Here is a 24,186-nt window from a genome sequence, read left to right on the forward strand (position 1 = left end):
AGCTCGAATCCTAGGAACCTAGTGTCATGCTTATAGATATTTATTTGTTGGCTGACCAGCATGTGGACATCTCAGGGGTACTCTCAAGTATGCAGGAAGCCAGAGGGGCATATATCTCCTCTCCCTGCCTCCTGGTACCCAGAGTACCAATCTGTGGCCTGCATTCAGTCAACCAGATACCCCTCCTTAGGGCTTGCAATGCTGGACAGTGCTGCAAAGTTGCAAGGTGGTCAAAGGGAAGCTCTAGCAGCCCAGAGGGAGCATCCAGTGGTGGTGACACCAGCAGAGGCATTCTCACCAGACCATTCCTATGGGGCTGTATTTTTGGCTGCTTGGCCTCTCTTGCCTCCTGCATAAGCTCAGCTTGCCTAATGTTCCTGTTGCTTGCATGGGTTACCTACTGGTTTTCCAATAAATTTCCTTTCTGCCAAGTCAGCCAAGTTGGTTTCTATTGTCTGCATCCAATAATTCGAGTCCTAGTACACTGCTCCTGCCCCTGGCCTTGGTCTCCCAATGTGGTCAACTCATTAAGCACTGTTTCTAGGGATGCATTTCAAAGTTACTTTTGCATCGTTCTCAAAATCTCTTCTTCAAGACTTTTTTTTATTATTCTTTGATATCCTTAGCAATTCTACAAAGTGAATTTTATGTTCTTCAATGAAATGGAATTATGTTCCCTCTGAACACTCTTTGTTTCCCCATTTGTTTTCACATTTCCCAACCCCCAAGATTCATTTCTCGTTCATCTTCTCTTTTTACTCATCTCCCCTTAAGGTTTGTGCTTAAGCTTTTATTGTGCATGAACTACATGCCAGATATTATGCTAGGGACAGGGATCCAAAGATGAATAAGACAGAGTTATCACCTGTGTGAAGAGAATAGTTGAGCGAATAAAATGTAAAATAGATTAACACCAAGGCAATCAACAGAAGGTATCACACTTCCCCAAGCAAGGAAGAAAATATCAGAGACACATAAAAGCTTGGGATTTGATTCTGTATGATATCTCTTTCTACAGCGATGAGGCTCATTTACTCTATCGGTGTTTAACCTGCGCCAGTAAATGCCAAGCCCCGTGCAGTGCCAGGGTGTTGGTAATCTCTCCTTATTTCTCTCTTATCTTTTTGAGGGTGTGAGTTATCTATAGCTCTGTGTGTATGTGTGTCACAATTCTTACTTTGCAATACATGAACAACTAGAGAGACATTCTGGAATGTACAGCCAGAGCTGACAGCAAGCTGCTCGGCTGAATGTGACTATATTCACTGCTCTCTTTGAAATACATTTTTTTTTTTCGCTCGTGTTACTGCTTCTCCCGAGAACCACGCTGGCACATTTTTTCCCCTTAGATTCTCACTGCTGCCTATAATCCATCATTACAAAGAGAGGCCTTAAAAACAGCACTCGGGGGAGACATTGTTTCCTTCCCATTTTGCTCTCAGAAAGAGCAACTTATAATGGGAGGGGAAAATTGCATTTAGGTTAAAGGAATATATATAACAAGAAAGCATCTGCTTCTACCCCTCTTTAAGATGCTAAGCTTCAAAAGGCCTCTTGGTTTTAAAAAAGGCCATCACCCCTTGGCCTGCTCTAAACATTAATATTATATGCCTGGTAATAAAGCCAGAGGATTTTTTTGTGAGAGCCATTAAAGGGAAAGGATGGCCGAGACAGATTTCTCTGGTGAATGAAAATCACAGGCTCATAAATAGAACCTGTGAGGTTAGTCGTGTGGTTAGCTAGTACTTTAAATTTGCGATTCCCCCGATTATATTGGTTGATGGGAACTGCTGACCTTTTCTCAGACGAGGCTGTGATGCTCAAAATTATGACTTAAAAAGAGAAAGTACCAGAATTCCTAAGGCAACCAAAAGCCCAGCAGCACCAGGTTAAAACACGCCTGGTACATGAACGTCAGAGTACTGATAAGAGGGGAGAACAGAGTAAATGCAATTTTCTCCCCATAAAAGTTAATTTTGCCATTTGAAACCGCCCTATGATATTTATGTCATTCATCAAACAAAATTATCACTGACCCCACAAAATGTTCATCAACTTTCTTCACATTTAGCTGGTGTCAAATGACTACTTAGCTAATGCTTATTATTAGCCATAGGTTAATAATTTTACTGCTAATTATGAGACTAGAAAGTCTAAGTTTTTTTAAATTGAGCTCTTTAGGTGCACCCAACCCAATTTTTCCTCACGCTAGGCGTGTGGGTATCTCCTAGTTTAAATAACTAAGGAAAGTCTCAGCACAGTTCCCAGTGAAATGCTGTGCGAATCTCCACGTGGTTACAGATGCAGCTATGGTGGGTGCTCGGGGTTTGTTCGGTTTCCTTACATTTTTGAAAACCGTTTACATACTGACTTGAAGCTCCTTATCTAACTTGTCACAGAGTACGAAGGCGCCCGCTCCCTGGCTGTGTGCAAGGTGCTGTGGTAACATTAGTCATAATTCTGTGGTTTTCAAAGAGTCAAGGACATTATTTCTCCCTGATGAAAAAGAGGCCTTTGCCCACATTGCATTCTCTCTCTCTTTCTTTTTAATGCGGTTTGACAACTTGAATTCAGAAGGTTTCACAATTAGAAGAACGAGATCGAACCACAGCATCTGTGCTCACAGCCCCCTTAGCTGCTCTAATTAGGATTCCCTTATTCCATTTCTAGTTCTCAGGAGAGGACAGGGGACTTTTTAATTGGAGCTATTAGACGTTCTCTTTGTACAATGACACCCTCTGCTAAGCGAAGGCTCCAGCAAAAGCCATGCCCACTCTGCAGTTATTTCTTGCAATTCCGAGGAATAATGGTATCTTGTCTCATTTAAAAATAAACCTGAGGCTTATTCCTTATTGCTTTCTCTCCTCTGCCTACTCACATGAATTTCTTCTTGCCAATTAAACCAACTTTCCATTATTTAAGGAGGTAGTTTTGATCATAACTGTCGCCTGATAATAAGACATATTAAACTAGATTTCATTTGCTCACAGCTCCTTTCTTCCAGCTACAAGACTAATTTAAATGAGCTCAGATCACTCGATCTTATGTTTACTCAATAGTGAGTGGTGAAGTGTTGGAATTTCATAAGTGGTACTCTGCATGTCACAGAACTCACCTGAAATGACCTGCACGTTCAATGTTCGCAGCTTCTCAGAATCACTTCCCTTTAAGAGGACAGATGTAGGTTTGTATTTATGACCTATTCCAAGAAAAGAAATTAAATATTTAGATGATAAGCAAGCACATTCTTAATATATATTCCCCATGTTGGTTCCAAGGATTACCAAGGAAAATGGGCCATTCACAGCAGAGCCTGGAGTAACAAGACATTAACAGCCTTTTCTTATTATTTTCCATTTAACAAATAGGTACTTTCTAAAACCAGCGGCTTCTCCACTGCCATAAATGCCATTATGCATCTCTTCTTAAATGCAGAATATTATTTACATTATTACATACAATAGATAAATACAGAATATTTGATGTATATTTAATATTTAATAATATTTAATGTCATAAATGGCGTGGTATTTTTCACTACTTCATATGCTTGGATTTGCAAGGCAGCTTTTGAAAGCCAGTAAGCCTGTCATTTAGGTAGATGTTCATAAAAACTTAATGTCACTCCCCACTCTTGGTCTCTTTCTAGGCAGTTTTTTCTATCTGGCTTCTATTCTCTCTTTCCTAATATGTAATCATTTATAGAAAAACAGATCAAGAAACTCAAAACTATGCACTAATTGCAAATGATATACATTTATTTAAAATAATATAATTTTCAAAACTAGAAAGACCCTGGGTCTTAATTCTGTCATTTTATTAGCTGTATTACTTTGGACAAAACACTTAATCTCTCTGAGGCTCAGGGGTTTTTTTCATCTATAAAAAATGAAAGGAATAGCACATACCCTGTTTATAAACTTTGAGAATCTAGTAAAAATCTTATGAAAATGTTCTGAAAATGTTTATTCTACAAATATACAATACTGATGATGTTATTAACCAATGCATTTAGGACCGTATATACTAAGGTACCAATGACAAGACTTGATATGAAACTGCTCTCAGAAATATCTCCAACAAACAGCCAAAAAAATTAATGAAACTTTCACTCAACCCTACAGGCAACCACTCTTTCTGCCTACTGAAAGGACTAACACAGCCTTGCCTGGTAAAAACACAAGAGCCTTGGGAAATACTACACCAGCACAATGCTACTATCCTTTATTGAGAACTACTAGGCACAGGGCACTGTGTTACACTTCTTATGTAATCTCTTTAGTTCAATCCTTACCTCAGCCCTGTGGGAATGGTGATTATTCTTGTTTTACAGAGGAGGAAAGGGACACTCAAATATGGCAAGTAACTTGCGCAAAGTCACATAACTAGTAAGTGGTAGCACTAGGATTCTAACCTAAGTCCACCTGACTCCAAAGCCTAGTTTTTTGTTTGTTTGTTTGTTTGTTTGTTTGCGGTACGCGGGCCTCTCACTGTTGTGGCCTCTCCCGTTGTGGAGCACAGGCTCCGGACGCGCAGGCTCAGCGACCAGGCTCACGGGCCCAGCCGCTCCGCGGCATGTGGGATCTTCCCGGACCGGGGCACGAACCTGTGTCCCCTGCTTCAGCAGGCAGACTCTCAACCACTGCGCCACCAGGGAAGCCCCAAAGCCTAGTCTTATAATGACACATTTTATCCTGTCTTTAAGAGACCAACTACTCATATTATAAACTGTCCATCAGGTCTGATATTCAGCCAGTATGTACATGGGTGCACACCAGAAGGGTCATGTATACATGCTCACACACCAGTAGGGCCAGTATATACATGGGTACACACCATAAGACCACGATAGTAGTTGACAGTCAATGTCCATTCTGATAGGTGGATGCCCGTGTTATACTAGTTAATTCTTTTTTAATATCATCCCTACTTCCTGATTTCCAACTACACATTTTAGTGCTTCACAGTCAAAAATCTACTGTCCCCCCACACTTATTAAAGATTGACTCCTGCTCATCACCTAGAGCCTAGAGCTCAAGACCTCCAACTCCGAAATTCTTTATCACCACTCCTTATTCTTCTACCCCTCTTCTGCCTTCACTTCCACCAAGCTCTGCTCAACCTCCAGTCCACCAACTCCTTCCAGTTCACGCAGCCTTTCTTCCCCTTCTATTCACTTGTCTGGGCTGGAGAAAGACACATGAAAATCCCTGAGTGCTGGCACTATGTCTTACTTATGCTTATGTTCCTTCGGTTACGTAGAATCACCACTTACACACAGTAGGTGCTCAGTTAGTGGTAAATTGAACTAGAAAAAGAAATCGAACCTACAGATAAGATTAGGAGTACCTTGATACTAGATGAATTCTCCCAAGATGGATTTATTTTTCAATACTTACCCTGCCACTTCTGCACTCTCCTGTGGGCTTCAAGTATTTTGTGGATAATGAAGATGAGCAAAAATATAAAAACTAATAGAACCAGGACATACCAAGTGATCTTCATGGAACAAATAAAATCTGCAAAAAAAAATGTACTATAAAAATACGGTAAAATGATGCAGCAGATAAGAGGCAATATGGTGATGTAGCTGGCTTCTACTATATATTCTGCCCATAACTGAAAAGTTGAATGTATAACCATCACTGTTACAATGTCACTTGCTTTCCTGAGCTCTTTCCTAACATATTAAATGAAGAAACATGACCAAGTGGTTTCCAGGGATCCATTTAGTTTCAAAATTCTAGGATTAATTTCACTTCCAAGTTATATTGATGTTAGTTTTGCTATCATTGCTATCACTAGGTTAAGACCACAGCAAGCAGAGTGCCAGAATCAGAGCCATTTGTGATTAACAATTTGGCCCTGGACCAAGCAGCCAAAAACTGTATCCTCAAATCAACAAAGATGCAGTGTGTAAGATGAGGATGGGGAAGAAAGGGAAAGGCAAAGAAAGAGGTTGGATTGAGGCATATAAGAGACCAGGGTAGATGATGAATCAGACCTTCTTTCCACAGGGGCTCACATGGCAATGATCAGATCAAGTGCATGCATTAGTTAAACATACAGTTACTCTCGCCTGAATTTAATAAGTATACAGGTAAAAAATCGCTCATTCAAATGACAGTGAGGCAATATGGAAGTAGAGTCACCATCAGCAATAGCTTAGCACGATATTCTTTCGTCCCATAAACACACACTGGCCAGCAGACCCAGGAATCAGTGACTTAAAGGAGGTTGACTTCATTATATCCAAAACACAATTATCTACTGATTTTCTAAGCCACCCTATGTACTCTCTTCCTTGTATGCAAAACACAGCTAGTACTTATTCAACTTAGCAGGATATATAATTTCTTAATGCCCTTAGATGACTGCTGTTTGGGGGCTCATGATCTGGGTACCCCTTTTACAGGTCCCCCACTCCATAAGCAGATGTACGTTAAATAGGCAGTGAACATTTATTTAGAGAAGACACTGAATGGAGAAGGTAGAGGTTGACTGGAATGGCAGCACTCGGCCTTCCTAACATCATTCCATACTACTTAGACTTGCATACCTCACTCAGCAAAATAAAAGCATGCAGTTAACTGGCATAGAAAATGTGCAGTGCCAGCAGGAGCCAAGGTGGGCCCAATACCAAGGTATCATGGGGCACTGATCAAGCTATGAAAAAAGGACCATGCATTTACCAAATTTATATTACAATAGCAGAATGTACACAGTTCGGGCCAAGCCAGCCAGAACACCCACCAAAGCACCAGTGAGAACACAGATGAGTGTATCTCCCTACATCCTATGCTGTCCCCCTACTCCCCGTCCCTGTAGCTGTCTTGGAGAGGAACAAGGGGAAATGGACAGGAGTCTGAAAAAAATCTAAAGAGGTAGATTAAATTATTTTTTCTGAGTAAATTTACCAGACTGGACTAAATTTAGTCCCCGCCCCCCCGCTGCCCTCCAGTAGATAGGACTTTTAAGGGAGATCAAATTAGTCTTTGGACAGCAGAGTAAAATATGAATAAATTTTTAATCTTCTACACATGGCAAAATAGGTATACTTTTCCCCAAATACAAGACTATATATTTGCACTACTATGTATAAAATAGATAACTAATTCGAACCTACTGTATAGCACAGGGAACTCTACTCAGTGCTCTGTGGTAACGTAAATGGGAAGGAAATCCAAAAAAGAGGGGATATGTGTACATGTATAGCTGATTCACTTTGCTGTACAGCAGAAACTAGCACAACATTATAAAGCAACCATACTCCAATAAAAATTAGGTTAAAAAAGGCTACATATTTGTACACCTCTGTTATCTTTCTGATTTATGGCCCCATAAAAGCTGTCAATTACTACTTCACTTTGGAATTTATGATTTTTTCCATTAACACAAAAATTAATTCTCAAAATAAGGAATATGGTAATGCTTATTTTTCCTTCATGTTTTAGAAAACATAAAAAGCAATTAGATAGATACATAAATGGACATTGAAACAAATATAAGTTTTAAATATCTATAATCCAAACCTCTTTATCTTTCAGATTTCATCATAGTCTCCTTCTCTATGTGGTCTTTTCAAAACCTCCAACCTCATTCCTGAGCCAGAGGGAATTAACCCCTCTGTTCAGCTTCTCAGATCCTCTCCCATACCCCCTACACATACACACACCTTGAAATACCCCCCTAACTGCAGAGACTGTAGGGCCTTGGGCAAACTAACTCACAGGAGAAATTTATTTCAAGTCTTATATTTCACTTTAAAAATGCATGCATATTATATATTTGCGTTTGCTTTAAAATAAATATAACATTTTAAAATAATTACCTCTAATAGAATCAAAGCTTTAGAAACTCATTCTAAGGCAATCTGAAAGGCTTCCCTATGTCTGGAACCTCAGAAAACACAGCAAGTTACTCTGCCATAGCACCTGTCCCACTGATTGCACTGACTCCATTGTTTTACATACATCTATCTCTGTGTCTCCAGTGCCTGGCACACTGATTGGCATACAGCAGGCACTCTTTAAATGGTTACATCATAAAATGCTCTTCAAGAGTAGAGTTTATGGGTCAAGTGAGGGTACCCTGCTTAGTAGTGAGGATCAACTGTGTTAATTTAGAATAGGGTGACTAGAGTGTTAATCAACCTTAAGCAGAATTAAGATATATGTAAGTTTTATATTTCAGACTCCTACCTTTCCCTCAGAGTCATCCAGTGCCTCAAAATGCTTAATCTGTACCCCACCTAACTTCACAGCAATATATCAAAAATCCCTTTAATTCAGGTCTGTTTCTCAGCTCTAAGAGAAGACATGTTAAATCAATTCAAAATTTAATAGCACATCACAATACATATGTATATTTACATTTAAAAAGAAATATCATCCTTTAATACACAAGTGTGATAGTGTTACCTCAAGCACAGCTAATAGGCATTCCCAGAAGTTATTCTGGGGCAGAGGGTCTTTCTAATGCCCCTCAGATCACAACCCATAGACGTCTCCTCCACCTCTGAGTACAGCTGGGTTCCACAAAAAGCACATTTTGAAAGAAAAATAAACAGATAAAGGGCTAACATTCTTTCCAGTGTTGCTATTTCATCAATAAAATTCTTCAACTATTCAACTTTCAATGCAGTTAATATGATAGTCCTTACTTAACTTTGTGTCTATATTCCATTCTCCTTTTCCCTCCAATTTCCTTAAAAACTTACATTTTACATCCATTTCTAGGTGCAAAGAAATATTTATACAATTAGTCGGGTGTTCCATAATTCTACAAGTATGGTTTATATCTGTTTCCTTGTTTGGATCTTCCTCTTCGATTGCTGACCTTCTAGTGTGTGTTTTTAGATTACAGGTAATGTTACATTCCTCCAAGTGGTCAACCACAGGAGTTACAGTGAAGTTAAAATGTTGACAAGGTGAATGAAAATCATTTGCCTTCACTTCCGTTGATCCTCTCATGATAAGAACTAGAAAGAGATTAAGAAAATGTTATTCACAAAAAATAGTAGTACATAGTAAGAAAACACATACAACTCAAAACTAAATCCCCTCCTTCCTATACAACAAAAAAGAGTAGAAACAAGAAGTTACCAGCACTAAAAATAACAATTACAGTGCTTACATTTTTTAAGAGAGTGAAAGCTAGGTGAGTTTGAAATAAAATTGGAGCATCTCAAAGAAAAAGCAAACATTTTCCTGATGACTTGTGGGACAGATTTTATTTTCCAAAATGACCACAACAATATTTCCCATCCCACATTATACTAGTGTGCTAGGGTTGTCATAACAAAGTACCACAAAATGGGTGGCTTAAACAACAGAAATTTATTGTCTCACGGTTCTGGAGGCTACACTTTCAAGATTAAGGTGTTGACAAGGTTCCTTCCTTCTGAGGGCTGTGAGGAACAATGTGTCCCATGCTTCCCTTCTAGCTTCTGGTGGTTTGCTGGCAGTCTTTAGTGTTCCTTGTCTTATAGAAGCATCACCCTGATCTCTGCTTTCATCTTCACATGGCATTCTCCCTATGTGTGCATGTCTATATCCAAATTTTTTTTATTTATAAGGATGCATCAAGGATTCAGTGACTCCTTGGGGAATCAAGTGTGATTTTATATGAGAACCTGCAAGTTTACTTAGAATTTTTTCAGTACTTTTGAAGAGAGCTTGCTAAATAATACTTTAACCATTAAATGTACATGGATTAGTGGCATTTTGATGTATTTTAAGCATAGATATTTTGATAAAGTAAACGAAGAACAAGTTATTATCCTATCTCAAAGCCTGTAAGTCACTCATTAAGCACCACATGGCTGAGTGTTCCAGGGCCACTAGACTTAACATTGGGATGTATTATTAATACTTTTTTAACAGAATGAGGTTATTTATCCTTGATAATTTTAATTCTCACTTTTCTTTTGCATTTACCTTTTGATGTTTGTTCCTGAGAAATAAAATCCATGTTTCCTTTGGACTCACAAGCCAAACATGAGGAGCACATTTTAAATTCACTTGTGATGTCTTGGCAAATCCTGGTGAAGTTTTGAAAACTGGAGTGATTTAGAAAGATTCCCATAATAGTCTGAGTTTCTTTTATTGGTTGCAGAAAAGTCACGAAAGAAAAATTTAAAGAGGAGAATGAATAGGTGAAATTAGGTTGTAAACATACTTCCAGGCATGATAGCTCCAACGTGTTTCCTATAAAGGAAAAAACAAAACAAAACAAAAAACAACTTTCTTTACTGTAAAATTTTGAGTTTTTGGCATTCAAATGAATACACAATAAGCTCCCAGTTTTTCTTAGGCAGATTCAGTACATTTCAGTTTATCACTGACAAGACTTTGTTTTCACATGAATTAACAATATCTAGTCCATTTAAATATTTTTAAAAAAATTTGTCAACATTCCCTGTTAATTTTCAGAGAAGAGAAGTCCTGCTGAGAAGTTCTTTGAAACCCTAGCATTGTAACCATTCTCCTTTCTAGGAAAATTTTAATGGACAAACCTTAGTTTCCTCTGAATCCACCTGTTCCCAAATAGAGGTTCAAGTGAATTGCATGGAGTTGAACAGGGAATGGAAAACTTGAACAGTATATCTGTATTAGTTTCTGAGGGCTGCTGTAACAAACTACTACAATCTTGGTGGCTTAAAACAAGAGAAATTTATTCTTTTACAGTCCCGAAGGCCAGAAGTTCAATGCCAGTGTTACTGGTCTGAAATCGAAGCATTCCCAAGACCACACTCCCTCTGAAGACCTTGCACCTCTTCCAAATTTTGGGGACTGTTGGCATTCCTTGGCTTGTGACCACATCACTCCAATCTCTGCTTCCATGGTCACATTACTTTCTCCTCTGTATCTCCATCTTCTACTCTTCTGTCTGTGTCAAATCTCCCTCTGCCTCTCTCTTATAAGGACACTTGTGATTAGATTTAGGTCCCACTGGGATAAGGCTCAGGATAATCTCCCCATCTCAAAGTTCTTAACTTAATCACATGTATAGAGACCCTTTTTCCCTATAAGGTAACATTTATAGGTTCCCAGGGATTAACACCTGATATATCTGGGTGACCATTATTCAACCTACTTGAAATTTAATAGGATAACATCATAATTTTTATTTTGGTGTGAAGACAAGTATCAGATTTGGAAATAATGGCATAATAGAAGGAAGACTGAGTTCAAAGCAAAAGACAAAGACTTTAGTGCTAAAGCTGTTATTAGCCAAGATACCTGAATAATTTACTTTGTCTCCACAAGTCTCATTTTCTCATTAGCAAAATAGAGATAATAACAAGATCCTGCTAACCTTGTAGGGTTATAGTAGCATCAAGTGATATATATGAAAATATTTTTGAAAATTGTTCAAATGTATATTATTAAAATGCAAACCCATATTCCAAAGTAAAAATTTAAAATTCATCCTTTAGTTAAGATGAGATTTAATCCACATGAGTAATTAAAGCTCACTATATGAAACTTGGGAATCCCTATGTAGCAGTAATGATAAACTAAGGAATAGGTAACCTCTCTTTCAGATATTCTCAATTTGACAGTCATTTACTCGCATGAGAAAATAGCTGACACGCTCAGTTCCACATTTATGTGGCTTTCTTTACCATTTCTCATAATCACATGGGGCAAAATATATTTTTAAAATTTTCTAAATAATGTGGAGCACAATGAAAGAATTTCTTCATTTTTAAGAATGATTACTCCTAGTCATACATCTTGATTCAAACGTAAAAGAAAATCAAGCTATTGATTTATATTAAAGCACATTTTTTACTTGTTGAATTTGTACTTTGATAGTAATTTCATAATTGTTTCGTTACTGATGATATTTTTATTACTTAACAAATTAAAGGTTCATTTACCAGCCCTCTACATTTGAAATTGCTTCTGTAATAATTCACATGTAATTTCCAGCTATAAACACATTTCATACTTGAGTTGCTATAAAAGTTTTGGGAGGTAGAGATTGTATTTTAGTCAAATACACAATTTTGTAATGTCTCAATATATTTGTAAACAAAGTTGTAATCAAATTAAAACTATTTTAAAAAAAATTGTCTTCAATAATAATGTCTCAAAAAGAAGATAGGAATGTATCATTTGATAGAAATCTATAATCTGTAGATTTTTTGTATTACTAAACACATGAAAAAATTATTTCTTGCCATCTCTCCATTTTCCTCACTGGCATTTTTCATCTTATGAAATTTTCAACTTCTTGAATTTATATTCTTATGTTATGACCTAGAAGGGAGATAGAGAAATTTTTACTGTCATAGAGAAATGTTTACTGTCAATATTGCAGTCTTCTTATCCAATAAGTGACAAACTTGGCTTTCTAGAATTGTTGAGATATATCCATTGTATTTGGCTATGAGGTCATTTTATGATAGTTTTTAAATCTTAGTTTTAAATAATTCAATTAGGAAAGAAAGAAATACAGGACATATCCTTCCCCAGTATAATTTTAAGAAATAAATGAATTCTACTCAATCATTTTTGTTATCAGGTGGGCTGTATTCTCATCTTCATAAACAAGGATATATGAATTTAACTACTGCCATTAATATTGCTGAGAGTCAGACATCTAAATTCTCACTCCCAGAGATAGAAATGCATTCCAGAATTACTCCAGTACTAAGACTGCAATCTTTCAAGATAAGGATATAGAATACTAACTAGAATTAGGAAAATAAGTTACAGTATAGGACAAATGCCCAAGTCAATGATTTTTTCTTTTTAAAGAAAAGCAAAGAGTAAGGTTAAACTGTCTTTATTTTCTTTTTTAACTTTTATTGTAAACATATATCATATACAAACCTATATAAAATGTATTGTTCCAGTTAAAGAATAATAAAAATAAACGAACACCCATGTATCTATTACACAGGTTAAGAAATAGAATATTAGCAACATCTCTGAAGCACCCTATCCCTCCCTGCCCCTACATACTCCTTCTTTCACAGAGGTTAAGCACCACATTGAATTTTGTTGCATTAGCATACTGTATACATATATATGGGCTATATTGTAGGTATTCATCTATGACTTGATTTTTTTGCAGAATATGTTTTAGTCGTGTTGCTACACATGGCTGTAGTTAATTATTTGTGGTACGTTTTGAATGAATATACTACAATTTATGTATCTATTCTTCTGACAGTGAGCATTTGGGTTGTTTCTATTTTTGCTGTTCTGGATAATATTGCTGTGTACCGTAACTCTTATACATTGTTGGTAGGAATGTAAAATAGTACAACCACTTTGGAAAACATTTTTATTTTCTTTAAGTTAAATATATATTTAGCACGTGACCCAACAATTCTACTCCTAGGAGTTTACAAAAGAGAAATAAAAACATATGTCCACACAAATACCTGTACATGAATTTTCATGGCACCTTTAAAATTTATAATAGCTAAGGACTGGAAACAATCCAGAAGTCTAACAACTAGTGGATATATAAACAATTCCTGACATATCCATAGAATGAAATACTACTCAGCAACAAAAAGGAAGAAAATGCTGATACAAACAACAACACGGATGAATCTCAAATGCATTATCCCAAAGGAAAGAAGCCAAACACAAGTGACTATATACTAATGTGATTCCATTCATATGAAGTTCTAGAAAATGGAAAACTATATCGATAGTGGGAGAAGGGTTCTTCTGCAAAGGAGAAAGAGGGACATTTTGGAGGTATTGGAAAGTTGTATATCTTGATTTTGTTGATAGTTACATTGCTGTAAACATTTGTCAAACCTCAAACTTTATACTTAAAAATGGCAGCATTTTATTATATATAAATTATATCTCAATAAAGCTTATTTTAAAATAGTGCTACTATGAATATTCATGAACATGTCTCCTGGTACACAAATACAGAAGTTTCTCTAGCATACATATTGAATGAAATTGCTGGGTATTCAGTATGCACACCTTTGATTTTACTAGAAAATGCCAAATCATTGTACAAAGCAGTTGGACCAATTTAATCTCCCACCTGCAGTGTATAAAGGTTTCCCATTGACGCATATCTTGGCCAGCACTTTTCAAGTTTTGACAATTCAGTGAATGCTAAATAGAACCTCATCATGGTTTAAAAGTGTATTTTCCTGGTTTTCCCTACTTTTTCTATTTTTCTGGTAGGTTGTTTGTCTTTTTCTTATTAATGTTTAGGAGTTTTTAACTTTCCTTTTAAAAATTTTAAGAAGTTCTTTACATTTTCTATTAAGATATCTTCTCACAGTTTGTACCTTGTCCATTCATTTTCTTCATGATCTTTTAGTTAAAGGAAGCTCTTAACTTGAATGTATTGAATTTATCAATCATTTTCTTTACAATTTGTGCTTAGTGTCTTGTTTAAGAAATCCTTCTCCTGGACTTCCCTGGTGGCACAGTGGTTAGGAATCGCCTGCTAATGCAGGGGAGATGGGTTCAAGCCCTGGTCCGGGAAGATCCCACATGCCGCAGAGGAGCTAAGCCCATGTGCCACAACTATTGAGCCTGCACTCTAGCGCCCATGAGCCACAGCTACTGAGCCTGCGTGCCACAACTACAGAAGCCCGCGCACCTAGAGCCCGTGCTCTGCAATTAGAGAAGCCACTGAGGTAAGAAGTCTGCACACCACAACAAAGAGTATCCCCCACTCGCCACAACTAGAGAAAAAACCGCGCGAAGCAACAAAGACCCAACGCAGCCAAAAATAAAATAAATAAGTAAATAAATTTATAAAAGAAAAGAATCCTTCTCCTTTAAAAAGATCTTCACCCACATGGTCTTCTAAAAGTTTTGAAGTGTTGCCTTTTATGTTTAAGTTCTTAATCTATCTGATACTGTGTACAGTATGAAGTAGGAAACCAGATTAATTTCTCCCACATGTGATAATCAATTGTACTACCAATTATTAAGTAGTCTATCTTTTCCCCACTATCTGTAATGACATCTCTATAATCTATCAAAGTATCCATGTATGTATGACTGTGTTTCCGGGTTCTCAATTTTGTTCCATCAGTCCATTTTTCTATCTTGGCAAAGATATCTTACTAACTTAATTACTTTTGCTCTGTAAAGCTCTTATATCTGACAGGAAAAGTCCCCTCACCTTGTTCATTTTCTTTAGGAACATCTTAGCGATTCTTGACCCTTTGCTCTTTCCAATACATTTTAGAATCAGCTTACTAAGTTCAGTGAAGAACCCAGTTGTGATTCTGACTTGAATCTCAAAATCAGTTGGAGAAAAAAGATATGCTACTGAGTTTCTCCTATCACTCCTTTCTTCCTTTTTTTCTCTCTATTTATATAGGTATTCTTTGATATCTTTTAATAAAGCTTCCAAATTTTCACCATTATGGTCCCATATATCTTTTGTTAGATTTCCTCCTGGCTACCTTATTTTTTGTTGCTATTGCCAATAGTACCTTTCAAGAAATATGTTTTCTGTTTATTAGTGGTACATGGAAATACAGTTGACTCTTGGATATCAATTTTATTTTTTACCACTTATAAACTTCCTTATTAATTTTAATTTTTCCTATAAATCTTTTGAGTTTTCTATGCAGATATGCATGTTGACTGCAGATAATGACACCTTTATATCTTGCTTTTCAATCCTTATACCTTTTATTTCTTTTGCTTGTCTTAATGCACTGACTAGGACTTCCAGTACCATGATAAATAGAGGTGTTGAGAGCAGACATCCTTGCTTGCTCCTGCATGCTTATGATGTTCAACGCTGAGAGTGATGTATAACCATTTTTAGATATCCCGTTTCACTTTAAGGAAGGTCTCTTCTATTCCTAGTTTGCTAAGAGTTTTTAATTATAAGGGCTGTTGAATATAATTGAATGCTCTTTCAACAACTATTGAGATGATTATATAGTCTTTCTTCTTTAATCAGTTAATACAGTGAATTACATTATTAGATTTTCTAATGCTAACTCAATCTTGCATTCCAGGAATAAATCTAATTTGATCATTTTTGTACATTGCTGCAATCAGATTCTTAATGTTTTGTTTAAATGTTTTTTACCTATATTTATAAATGAGATTGGCCTGTAAAGTTTTCCTTTTTGTCTTTGTTGGGTTTGGATACGAAGATATACTAGCCTTAAAAATAAATTGGAAAATGTTCCCCTTTTTCTATTTTCTAAAAAGGTTTATTATAAAATTGCATTTATGCATTGCACGGGGAGATCAGCTCGGTGCTTTGTGACCACCTAGAGGGGTGGGATAGGGACAGTGGGAGGGAGATGCAAGAGGTAGGGGATATGGGGATATATGTATACGTATAGCTGATTCACTTTGTTATACAGCAGAAGCTAACACAACAATGTAAAGCAATTATACTCCAATAAAGATGTTAAAATAAATAAATAAATAAAATAAAAATAAAATTGCATTTATCTGTTCAATCCATTTCTTTAAAGTTTGACAGAACTTGCATATAAAACCATCTGAACCTAGTGCTTTTTCAGGAAAATTAAACCACTGGTTCAATTTTCTTTATTGCTGTAAGATTCTTGGGTTTTCCATTTCTTCCCAGGTAAGTTTTGGTAAGTTATATTTTTCTAGAAATGTGTCTTTATATTTTAACTTTATTGATTTAAAGTTATTCATAATAATCTCATTATATTTTAAATTTCTATGTCCCTTTTTCATTCCTAACATTTGTTACTTGTGCCTTCTCTCTTTTGATTATTCAGTTTTAGTAGGCAGAATAATGGCCTCCCTAAGATGTCCGTATCCTAATTCCCAGAACCTGTGAATATGTTATATTATATGGCAAAGAGGAATTAAGGCAAAAGGTGGAATTCAAGTTGCTAATGAACTGTTCTTAAAATAAGGAAATTATCCTGGATTATCTGGGTGGACATAATGTAATCATACATGTGTCAGATGGGAGAAAAACTCAACAGGCTTTGAAGATGGAAGGAAGCCACAAGCCAAGGAAAGCAGGCAGCTTCCAGAAGCTGGAAAAGACAAGAAAATAAATGTATTCTTTCCTAGAGCCTCTGAAATGAGGCTCTAACACCCTACTAACACCTTGATTTTAGCTCAGTGAAAACTCTGTGGGACTTCTTACAGGCTGTAAGATAATATATTTGTGCTGTTTGAAGCTACTGTTTGCGGTCATTTGTACAGTGGCCATAAGAAACTAATACATCAGTCATTCCAGAAGTGTGTCCATTTAATTAGTCTTTCCAAAGAACCAACTTTTGACTTTATTGATCCTTTCTATTGTATCTTTTAATTTCATTGACTTTTGCTTTTGTCTTTATTATTTCCTGCCTTCTGCTTTCCTTGGGTTTATCTCACTGTCTTTCTTCTGACATCTTACATATAAGTACTTAAACCTATAAATTTTCTTCTAAATATCTGCCATTTTTATAATATCCCACAAGTTTTAATAGATGTTATTTTATTATCATTAATTTTTACCATTTTCTAATTTCCATTATGATTTCTTCTCATCCATGGCTTATTTTTACATTTCCAAATACAGTGTTTGTTTTTAGTTTGCTTTTTGTTACTAGATTCTAGCTTAATTGCATTTAGTCAGATACATATTAAAGATTGTTTGAAATTTATTGAGGCTTACTTACTTTCATAAACTAGTATATGGTGAATTTGTATTAATGTTTCATAAGTGTGCCAAACTAATATGTATTTCCAGATGTTGAGTTAAGTATTCTAAATATGTCATTAGATAAAACAAGTTATATAAATTATTTGAATCATCTGTATTCTTATTATCTGTCTGATTATATTTTATACTGGAGGATCATGTTTAAAATCTCCCACTCTAATAATGAATTTATAAATGTCTCTTTTAAGCTATCTCATTAGGGGCTACAAATTTAGAACTGATAGATATTTTTGTGAAGTGAACTCTTTTCCATACATACTGATCTTCTTTATTGCTAATAATGACTTTGATCTTAAAATCTTATATTAAGACAGTGATACATGCTTTCTTCAGTTACTATTTGCACCTTATATTTTTCTCATCCTTTTATTTTATTATTATTATTATTTTTTTGCGATACATGGGCCTCTCACTGTTGTGGCCTCTCCCGTTGCAGAGCACAGGCTCCGGACGCACAGGCTCAGCAGCCATGGCTCATGGGCCCAGTCGCTCCGCGGCATGTGGGATCTTCCCAGGCTGGGGCACGAACCCGCGTTCCCTGCATTGGCAGGCGGACTCTCAACCACTGCATCACCAGGGAAGCCTCATCCTTTTATTTTTATCTTTCTCATATTCTAATGCTTTAGATGCATCTCGTTTAAATGTCATATTGCTGAAAATTTTTAAATTTAACCTGATAGTTTTTTGTCTCTTTACCTGGATAGATTTACCTACTTACATTTACTGAGATCATTCATATATTTGGATTTAACTCCATCATATTATTTAGTGCTTTCTATTTTTACCACTTTCCCTATTACCTTTCTTGCTATCTATTGATTTAATGATTTTTTAAATTCCATTGTTTTTCCCTTTAGTTATTTGCAGGTTAGACACTATATTTCTATTATTTTAGTAATTTTTAACAGGCATCCTTAACAAGTCTAAAGCCAATCAATAATGTTACCCTCTTTCAAACAATATAAGGATCTTAGAATACTTTAACTCTGATCACATCCTTCCTGACTTAAATGCTATTTTTGTACAACATTTTAGTTCTACCTTGTTTTTTCATTAACACACAAATTAGTAGTTAATTTTGTTTTATACAGTAATATTTTCAAGATTTATTTGGATTTACTCATATGTTTATGATTGTTGTTGAGGGTTCTTTTCCTGCCACTTCTTCTTTCATCTCTGTCTTTTCTCCTGGGATTATATTCTTTCTCCTGAAATTAATTCTCTAGCAGTTCCTTCACTGAGGATCTGCTGATTATACACTCCCCGTTTTTGTTCATCTGAAGATATATATCTCACCAATTCTAGATTGACAATAATTTTCCCCAGCACTTAGCAGACATTATTCCATTGCCTTCTGATTTTCATTGTTGCTTTCAAGAAGTGAGTTCTCAGCCTAACTATTGTTCCTTTGAAGACAATCTGCCTTTATCTCTGGTTATTTTTAAGATCTCTTTAGGTTTCATGTTCTACAGAATTTCTTTTTATTTATTCTATCTAGAATTTATTGGGTTTCCTGAATCTGAGGATTTGAGTCCTTCATTGCTTCTGTAAAATTATCAGCCACATCTCTACAAACATTTTCCCCATTCTGTCTCTTCTCTCCTTTCATAGGTTTAATTAGAAATATCTCCCTTTGCTCTCCCATGGAGAGCTATTTCTAATTCAACTCTGTTTCACATTTTCTATTTCTTTGGTTCTCTGAAATGTGTTCTAAGTAATTTCCTTACTTCTACTTCATTAATTCATTATTCAGTTGCATCTAATCTATTTATTGCATTCCTTGTGTTTCTACTTCAAATTATTATATTTTCATAATTAGAATTTCTAGTAGGGTTCTTTTTCAAATCTGCCTGGTTATATTTAATAATCTTGTTTCTTAATCATACATTTTGATACCATTTTTAATGTATTGAAACAAATTAAATACTTATTTTATATTTATCTCATAATTCTGATATCTGAATTCTTTAAAGATCTGATTATATTTGTTGTTTCTGTTGACTCTTGTCAACTGGAGTCTTAATATGTTTTATGATTTTTGATAGTAGCACATGTTCCTTAGAATTTTATTCAGGAATATCTGAGATCTGGTTTGAAGGTATTTTCCTCCAAAGAGGATTGTGTTTACCTCTACTTGATGTCTAATGGCACCATTAATCCAAAAAGCACTTTAAATTAAATTTTTGGATTGGGCTTTTCACACCTCATAGACAATGACCCTCGGTATCCAAATTATGACCATCTTGTGTTCACAGACTCTCAAAGGAATTTTTTCCTTACTAAATTTACTTACAAACCAACAGGTTATTTTCCTTGATTACTCTTTCATGGAGCATATCATCTTTTGGGTCCCAGACTTACATGTCCTGCCCATGCATGGCCCAATGAAACTGAGACTCTAGCCACCAGGAATTGGTAGATGCTCCTGAGGTGACCAATTTCTTCACTCTTGCTTATCCACCTAGATTTGTAATTTCTAGTCATTTTCCATCTTTAAGGAGTTTTTTTATTTTCTTATCAGTTCAACTATGTATTTTTAAAGTTTTTAATATGTTTAATCTCGTATTTTTAGATATTTTGTGCCAGAAGTGTTTTTTAAAGTATGACTACAAGAACAGAAGTCTCATCTATCTGTTGAACTTCAAAAGTAAGTGATAATTTATAATAAAATCTTCATTGTTTGGCCCACAACAGGAGCTCCAGAAACTACTTTATGTCATATTTTCCCAATACCTAGGTTATTCCTCTGTTAATCAGTTGTCAGGGAACTCTAAGGAAGCATGGATTATTTCAGACAATATATATATTCTAAGTGTTATTGGTCCAATATATTAGATATAAACCAGAGAAGATAAATTTTACCATGAGTTATAGTGAGTACAACTCCTCTGGAGAAGCATTTGGTGATTTCTTATAAAATTAAATATACTCAGTTATTTCACTACTAGATGGTTATCCAATGAAACGAAGATATATATTTATTCAAAGATCTGTAGAAGAACGTTCATAACCACATTTTTATAATAGCCAAAAACTGGAAACAACCCAGTGGTTGAAAGGACAATTGTAGTGTATTCGGACAATGGGCTACTTGGCAATAAACAGAAGGGAACTACTGATACACTCAATAACATGGATTAATCTCAGAAACATTACACTAAGCTGAAGAAGCCAGACCAAAAGTAGATACTTTGTGATTATTCCATTTATACAAAGTATAAGGGACTTCACTGGTGATCCAGTGGTTAAGACTCCATGTTCCCAGTGTAGGGGGCCTGGGTTCAATCCTCTGGTCAGGGCAGTAGATCCTGCATGCCGCAATTAAGACCTGGTGCAGCCAAATAAATAAATATATTTTTTAAAAAATACGAAGTATAAGAAGGGACAAAACTAAACTATGGTGAGCTAGGCCAGAAAGTTGCCTTGGGGTTGGAAGGAGAGTTGATCGGAAAGAGCAGAAGGAATCTTCCTGAGAGTGATGACAATCTGTACCTTGTATAGGGTGATAGATAGGTGCTTACAACTGTGAAAATTCATGAAACTGAACACTTAAGACCTTTCCATTTTATTATATGTAAATTATGTCTTTAAAAAAAGAGTCAAACCGAACAAAACGTAGCCAATTGTTTCTAAAGATCTTTCATCATTACTGGATATTCTGTAGCTAAATTCAGCAATTTAAAAATATTAGCTGCCAGAGGTGTAGACAAGATGGCAGAGTAGGAAGATCTTGAGCTCACATCCTTCCATGGGCACACGAAAATTACAGATATTTATAGGTCAACTATCAATGAGAACAACCTGAAGACTAGCAGAAAAGATTTTTCACAACTAAAGATATAGAGAAGAAAGCACAATTAGATGGGAAGGAGGAGCAGAGACGTGGCACAGTCAAGACCATGCCTCCAGGTAGGTGGCCCACAAATGGGAGCATAATCACAACTGCAAAGGTTCTCTCCAAGGAGCAAGGGGTTTGAGCCCCACTTTGGGCTCCCTAGCCCAGGGGTTCTGCACCAGAAACATGAGCCCCCAGAACACTTGGTTTTGAAGGCCAGAGAGGTTTACATATGGGAGAGTCAGAGGGCTGTAGGAAACAGGGACTCCACTGAAAATTTCACACCCCCCAAGTCTCAGCACAGAAGTAGGCTTGAAAGAAGCCTGGGTCAGGCTGATCCTGGAGAGCCTCCCAGTGACGTGGGAAGCACCTGAGATTCTTGCTTGTGGACGTAGATGCTGGTGGCAGCCATTCTTGGGAGCTCATTCTACCACAAGAACACAGGTGCTGGAAAGTGCCATTTTGGAGTCCTCCCTCCAGCCTATTAGCATCGGGGCTTACCCACCCACTAGCAGGCCAGCCACTAGCACCAGGCCCCCGCAGGCCCCACAGCCAGCTGCACCAGGACCTGGCTCCACCAGCTGGCCAGCAGCCACCACACAAGCAGAGCCTGGCAGCCAACCAGCCAGTGGCCAGCCCCGCCTACCAGAGTGCAAACAGTAGTTGGCCCCAAAACAACGGAAGGGCCCACACAGCCAAGTAGGAAGTACCCCTAGAGCATATCGCTCCAGTGACCATGAAGGAGTGTTCTGTTGGGCCCCATGAGACTTCTCCTACATAAGGCCACTTCTCCAAGATTGGGAAATGCAAATGGCCTAACAAATACATATAAATAAACACAGAGAACTGGGCAAAATCCGGAGACAGAGGAATATGTTCCAAACAAAGGAAAAAGACAAAATCCCAGAAGAACTAAGTGAAGTTGAGATAAGCAATCTACCCAATAAAAAATTCAGGGCAATGATCATAAAGATGCTCAATGAACTCAGATGAATAAATGAACACAGTGAGAGGTTTAACAAAGAGAAAATATAAAGAAGAACCTAAAAGCTAAAGAATACAATAACTGAAATAAAAAACACACTAGACGGAATCAACAATAGATTAGATGATACGGAGAAAAAGATTAGCAAACTAGGAGACAAAGTAGTGGAAATCATCCAAGTTGAACAGAAAAAGGAATTTTTTTCAACTTCAAGCATACTAACATTTGCATTATAGGGATCCCAGGAGAAGAGAAAGAGAGAAATGTACAGATAATTTATTTGAAGACATAATAGCTAAAAAATTTCCTAACCTGGGAAAGGAAATAGACATCCAGGTTCAAGAAGTACAGAAAGTCCCAAATAAGATGAACCCAAAGTGGTCCACACCAAGACACATTATAATTAAAATGGCAAAAATTAAAGATAAAGAGAATCTTAAAATCAGCAAGGGAAAAGCAACTAGTTACATATAAGGAAACTCCCATAAAACTCTCAACTGACTTTTCAGCAGAAACTTTGCAAGCCAGAAGGGATATATTCAAAATGATGAAAGGAAAAAAACCTACAACCAAGAACACTCTATCCTGCAAGGCTATCATTCAGATTTGTAGGAAATATAAAGAGTTTTACAGATAAGCAGAAGCTAAGAGTTCAGAACCACTAAACTGGCTTTACAAGAAATATTAAACGGACTTCACTAAGTGGAAAAAAAAGATCACAACTAGAAATATGAAGTTACAAAGGGAAAAATTCCATTGGTGAAAGCAAACAGTAGATCAACCACTTATATTATGATGGTTAAAAAACAAAAGTAGTAAAATCATCTATATCTACAATAAGTAGTTAAGGGATACACAAAACAAAAAAATGTAAAATATGATGTCAAAGGCATTAAACATTTGGGGGATAGTAAAAATGCAGGTTATTATAATACATGCAAACATAAGAGATCATCAACTTAAAACAATTACATACATTATAGGTTGTCATATATACCTCTTGGTAACTACTAACCAAAAATCTATAATAGATTCTCATACAAAAAACAAAAAAGGAACCCAAACATAACACTAAAGATAATCATCAAATCACAAGAGAGCAAAAGAAGAGGAAAGGAACAAATAAGGACTGCAAAACAACCCCAAAACAATTAACAAAATGTCAGTAAGTACATGCCTATCAATAATTACTTTAAATTTAAGTGGACTAAATGCTCCAATCAAAAGATATAGCATGGGCTTCCCTGGTGGCGCAGTGGTTGAGAGTCCGCCTGCCGATGCAGGGGACATGGGTTCATGCCCCGGTCTGGGAAGATCCCACATGCCGCGGAGCAGCTAGGCCTGTGAGCCATGGCCACTGAGCCTGCGTGTCCGGAGCCTGTGCTCCGCAACGGGAGAGGCCACAACAGTGAGAGGCCTGCGTACCGCAAAAAAAAAAAAAAAGATATAGCAGGGCTGAATGCATACAAAAACAAAACGCATATATATGCTGCCTACAAGAAACTCACTTCAGATCTACAGACACACGCAGACTGAAAGTGAGGGGATAGAAAAGAATGCTCCATGCAAATGAAAAAAAAAAACTGAGGTAGCAATAATTATATAAGACAAAATAGACTTCAAAACAAAGACTATAACAAGAGCCAAAGAAGAACATTATGTAATGATAATGGGATCAATCCAAGAAGGT

The 24,186-nt window shown here is 36.4% G+C and overlaps 1 protein-coding gene across 3 annotated transcripts in view; it reads right to left on the bottom strand.

The window, feature by feature from the left end:
* Positions 1–24,186, bottom strand: part of TMEM156 (transmembrane protein 156) — a 52,251-nt gene that overhangs the window by 18,632 nt on the left and 9,433 nt on the right. For 2 of the 3 annotated variants that reach the window (XM_022565912.2, XM_089911790.1), the window contains exons 2-5: positions 9,939–10,208; positions 8,720–8,980; positions 5,400–5,519; positions 3,116–3,199 (exon numbers count right to left, since the gene is read on the bottom strand). In XM_022565912.2, coding sequence (XP_022421620.1) covers positions 3,116–3,199; positions 5,400–5,519; positions 8,720–8,980; positions 9,939–10,208 — 735 coding nt within the window. Of the gene's footprint in view, positions 1–3,115; positions 3,200–5,399; positions 5,520–8,719; positions 8,981–9,938; positions 10,209–12,190; positions 12,270–24,186 lie in introns of all 3 variants that reach the window. The other variant, XM_089911791.1, reaches the window with a different exon arrangement.

Source organism: Delphinapterus leucas, chromosome 5 (genome assembly GCF_059928025.1).
Source record: "Delphinapterus leucas isolate spDelLeu-1000000601 "Yukka" chromosome 5, BTC_Dleu_Yukka2, whole genome shotgun sequence".
NCBI lineage: Eukaryota > Metazoa > Chordata > Mammalia > Artiodactyla > Monodontidae > Delphinapterus > Delphinapterus leucas.